At 41.4% G+C, this 4,960-nt stretch overlaps 1 protein-coding gene across 1 annotated transcript in view; it reads right to left on the bottom strand.

Annotated features, from left to right (window-relative positions):
• Positions 1–1,819: 1,819 nt before the first annotated feature.
• The window catches only part of lrrc47 (leucine rich repeat containing 47), a 4,487-nt gene continuing 1,346 nt past the window's right edge, over positions 1,820–4,960 (bottom strand). Inside the window, exons 3-8 of the mRNA XM_032519990.1 lie at positions 4,831–4,916; positions 4,606–4,722; positions 4,293–4,408; positions 3,285–3,387; positions 3,010–3,099; positions 1,820–2,321 (exon numbers count right to left, since the gene is read on the bottom strand). Coding sequence (XP_032375881.1) covers positions 2,103–2,321; positions 3,010–3,099; positions 3,285–3,387; positions 4,293–4,408; positions 4,606–4,722; positions 4,831–4,916 — 731 coding nt within the window. The 3' untranslated portion in view covers positions 1,820–2,102. The remainder of the gene's footprint in view (positions 2,322–3,009; positions 3,100–3,284; positions 3,388–4,292; positions 4,409–4,605; positions 4,723–4,830; positions 4,917–4,960) is intronic.

Genomic DNA, 4,960 nt, shown 5'->3' on the forward strand with positions numbered 1-4,960 from the left:
CATCTGTGTCCATAACTGTTGTAAATCCTTTAAAATGTTTATTTGTTGTATATCAGATACTGTTCACCAGTTTTAACAAAAGCCAACATTTAAGTGTACAGCCTGCTAAGTTTCAAGGCCTAAAGTGTAGATCTAAAGTGTAGTGTCATATTATTTTTTACTGTATCTTACCTGTAAATAAAAAAGACATGTTTAATATTCTATACAGTGTCAGAGGCACCTGTGATTACTCCTGGTACGTCTGCAGAGCCCAGTCAATTGGTGCTGCAGCCACCAATTGCACACAGAGCTCAAAGTAAGTGTTTTATTTGAATTGTGTGCATTTCATGAAGATAGAATCAAGTCAAACACAAAACTTAATTTGCCTTGTTGTTATTCTTGCCTTACTAGGTCAGCCAGTACCCAGGCCATCAAGGGTCCCCAGCATTCCTCCTCCACAGCTTCCTGGCTCTGACCAGGATATCAGTCAGTGGAACTGTTCTCAGCAGCAGAGGATCTGGATGAAGACAGAGCTGGAATCGATGGGTCTATGGCCGGGCTCCATTCCTGTGCGCAACCTCATGAAGATGGTGTCATCGTGGCGTATCCCTCCCCAGCCAGAATTAATTGACAGCATCTCTGATCTTCAATCGCCAAAGTACTTTTAGCTCCATCCCTTTTTTATATGGAAGCCAGAGAATGACTTAATGGCAAGGCTGAGGAACGACGACACTCTGCCATGCATTTAAGGTTGTGCTCAGGCCCAAGTTGTCTGCAGGTGTTGGTAGACCTCGTGATTGTTGGCATCACATCATCCTCTTTTTTTCCATCCAGGCTGTGCTGTAAAGTTTGCCGGAAGAAGTGGTATGCTGACAACCCACTGTGGCTGGAAAAGCTTCCAAAGAGGTTCACAAACCTTTTGCCGGCAATACTGACCTATAAGCAGGCCATCTGTAAATCCGTAATGGACGAGCTCAGGCGCACAGGTAACTCACCCACCGACATGGCAAAGCAGATCATGGAGATGATGCACCTGATATATGAACGTGCTCACCTGGCCTTCCTGCTCACCTGCCAGAACGTCATGGTTGGTGAGGCAGGAAAGTATGACCTAAGAACCATCAATCAGTTCATAAGACAGGAAACCGAGCCAGCTCCCTTTTGGAGAGTATGGGGATTCAGGTGGCTGGAACGGGATCTCTGTGTCTGCAGAAAATGACTTCACCCTTACATTGTTTTATGGTAAGACATTATGATTCTTCACCCTGGTTTATTTTTTCTTCAGCAGCTCTGGAAAAAAAAAGCTGCAATAATTAATTGTAAAACATAGGAGAAAATAATTTGGAACTGGGATCTAGACGAGATCAAAGAACCACCAAGACGAGAAGGTGGTGGTGGTGGGGGGGGGTTCTTTAAACCAATCAATCATCTTGGGTGGATGGTGCCGCAACAAAAAAGCCTCCGAACTGGTTTTGATGGAACATGTATGTTCAAAGGTCGTTTGGGTTGTGCAACAGAAAACACCGATTGGACAGAGTCAAGCTGTCTAGATTCCCCCTGCAGAGATCTGCAGAGCAGTTAACCAGTCCTCATGAATCTGACATCCTGCCAGAAATGAGGGGCCATCCGGCAGCACCTGCAAAATCCTGGCAGTCAAACTTCCTTATAGACTAGGTTTCCATTAGCAGCTGTAGCTACAATGGCTGACAAAACAAACTTGGACAGTGGCACATGCAGTAAAATGTATTGAAACAGGATTTCTTTGAAGTTGATAGTAACACGTCTTCAGGTTAAAGTCATAAATTGAACAAAATGTTACCTTAAGGAAATAAACAATCTATGCTGATCATGCTTTCAGAAAGCCGCCAAAGGATTTATTAACTTATTACTACATGGGGTTCAAAAAGCTGTACATTAATCAGAAATGTTACATTTGTTTAACAGGCAACACTTCAATCACTTGGATAGATCAAACTATAGATCACATTTCCTGTGCACCCTGAAGTAAAAGGATGTCACTTTGCATGTTGTCAAACCTTAGCCTTAATGTCCCGCAATGTTAATTTGTTAAAATGACTTCATGTGGCATATGAATGCAAACCTCCGGTTATCCACAGCAACGGCTACCAAATAACTGTCAAGTTGCTGATGTTAATGGAGAGGTCGGTTTTCGACGGGTAGACGACCTTCAGGTTGCCGTCCTGGTCCACTGTGCGGACCTGCTGAACGATCAGTTCGCAAGAGGTCTCACTGCTGGCTGCCGGCTCTTGTGGGCCTTCCCCTTCTCCGTCTGACCCCGCTTCCCGATTCTCCGCCGTGAACTTGTTCAACTCTGCCATTTTCTGTGGTGAAACAGGACATGACTTCAAATTAGGGATGGGAGATATGGAAAAAAAAATTACTATCGCGATATTGTTAGCCTAATGCCTCTGGCGATTTAGGATAGACTTTAACAAAAGAATTTAAAATATCTTCAGTAAAATAGATATGAATAAGTGGGTAAAGGTTAAAATAATAGAGCTAGAACAGTCTGGTGACTCAAAATGACTCACTTTACTTTAAACCAGCCTTTAAAACCATGAAAAGACAACACTAATGCCATTTACAATATAATTTCGAAAATCTAAGACAATATCTAGTGCCATATAACGATATCAATATATTGATTTATTGCACAGCCCTACTTCAAATGGGTGCTTTGTTTAATTTATGAGATGGACTTGAACAGATTGTGTAAAACTGCAGACATGTTTTATTTTTCAGGAGTTTTCCTCTAGAGCCCGAAATCACACATAAAGTTACCTTTAAACTATTGATGAATCCATATTCTCTACAAGGGAAAGAACATCTAACTTATGGTGGGGTCTTTTAGTTTTCACATAGTAATGACAAAGGTCCATGCTTGGATCAGACTCATTTTGAGAAAGATAATAATATAACCAATAGAAACAATGGCCTAAACTATGAAAATAAAATCCTAGTTTAATTAACTTGACTCATTCGTTATTGACAGAGAAAAGTGAATCTTACTACAATCAGAGCATCCATAACATCTTTACAGGTCTGCAGGCTAGCTGCGCTCGTCACCTCCAAGAACAACTCTTTGGTAGACTTCTTGATCTGTAAAGTAAAATCAGCTGATCATGTTATTTCTATGTATCATGAGAAGACAGACAAACTGAGGGACAATAGGACAATGTGGCATGTCAGAGGTGTTATTGGGTTTGGTTTTCTCTGTGGACATAATTTCCATAGTGTGACAGTCTTCATATGAAATGCTCTCTTAAGAAACCAGACATACACACCTTGGTTTTCTCACTGTTGGTAATAGGTGGGAATGAGATCACATGTCCCTCTGCATCCACTAGGCAGGGATACATTTCTTTTCCCTGCAAAAGCTGCAGGTATCTGTTAAAAAAAAACAAAAGTTTAAAGACAACATTATAAAAGGGCTTAAGCAAATGTAATAAATACATAGCAGGTGATATTCTTTTGATGATCAACTCAAAACAATTATAAAATCTCTGTTGGGGCTGTCAGTAGTGAAGATTCTTTGATTTGCAGGTTTCATATTGTGTGTGTGTGTGTGTGTGTGTGTGTGTGTGTGTGTGTGTGTGTGTGTGTCACTGAGTTTGTCAAGTAGTTGCTTGATCTTCCTGACTGGTATACAGTATATTAAACATTTGATCCACCCAGTAGCACTTGTCATGTAGGACTTTACTTAAAGCACACTGTAATGCATTGACCACAGATATAAAAAACAGTGGTTTAGATGATGATACAGATAGATCAATTATCCATAAATCCTAATTTTTATGCATTTTATTTTTTACACATACTGATTACTACCTGCAGAAATGTGTTAACGCATTGGTTGAAACAATCAGACTAAACTAACCAACATACTTACACTGCCCTTATGTGTTCAAAGCATTGACTGTAAAAACTGCATACCTTATAAACCATGTAACTTATACAGATGTCTTTTACAACACTTTCATAGAAAGTGTTTTCGTATACAAGTTGTCTTTAAGTTTGTGTCCCAAACAAAACAAACTTTTCTCCCTGGACTCCAGCCGGCAGTTATCTAATGAGGATCTTTCAAAACACTTTCCTCAACAGACAGGAGCATCGGGCTGGGAGGAAAAAGGGGACTGAGTACCCGGGGCTCTCATGTGAGGAGGGCCCAAAAAGATGCTAGAATTAATAGCTGCGGATGCGAGGAGGGGTCCATAGAAAATGCCTTTCTACGGGGCCCAGAATGTTGTGCAAGGCCCCTGTCAACAGAGAACAAAGTCATAAATTGCACTGACTTGTGGAGGCCAGTGACATTCTGCCTCTTCTTCTGCTTCCTCAGCTCCTCCGCCTCCAGCTGAAGGTGTCTTATCAGCTCGACGGCCGTCATCTCCTTCCGACCCAGCGACACAACCTAACAAACACGTGTTCTCATAAGAGCCGCATGGTGACAAATACAATAGACCACGTAACAACTGAACTGAAAAATCACAAGAACTCACAAAAAGACTTCTCTGAATGCCAATACAACTCTGATTAATTTAACTATGTGGTTTGTTTACTGCATATGACATATTTTTGTTTTTTTGGCTGGCATTAGAACTGACATACCTTCAGCTGGGTAGGTGGTTTAACATCATACATCAGGGGAGCTTTGAGAAGTTGCACATCATGAGTTGCAATGGTTGCGATGGTCCTTTTACCACACAAGTCGTCATGAAGCTTTGTCTAGAAAAACCACAGGTGAGTATTTTGTGTTACTACACACTTATTTTATTAGTCATGCAGCACTAAACTGGTAGGCCTACAATGTATACCACCTTGGGAGGACCTTACCTGAGCCACCAGGAACCGTTTGAGTGCGTTTCCAGAATTTAGGTTCATGCCTCTGACCACGCAGCACACCAAGTATGGTCGAACATCTTTCACCGCAGCACTCACTGTGACGGTGAGAGCTGTAGGAGTG

Source organism: Etheostoma spectabile, chromosome 7, assembly GCF_008692095.1.
Source record: "Etheostoma spectabile isolate EspeVRDwgs_2016 chromosome 7, UIUC_Espe_1.0, whole genome shotgun sequence".
NCBI classification, from domain to species: Eukaryota; Metazoa; Chordata; class Actinopteri; order Perciformes; family Percidae; genus Etheostoma; species Etheostoma spectabile.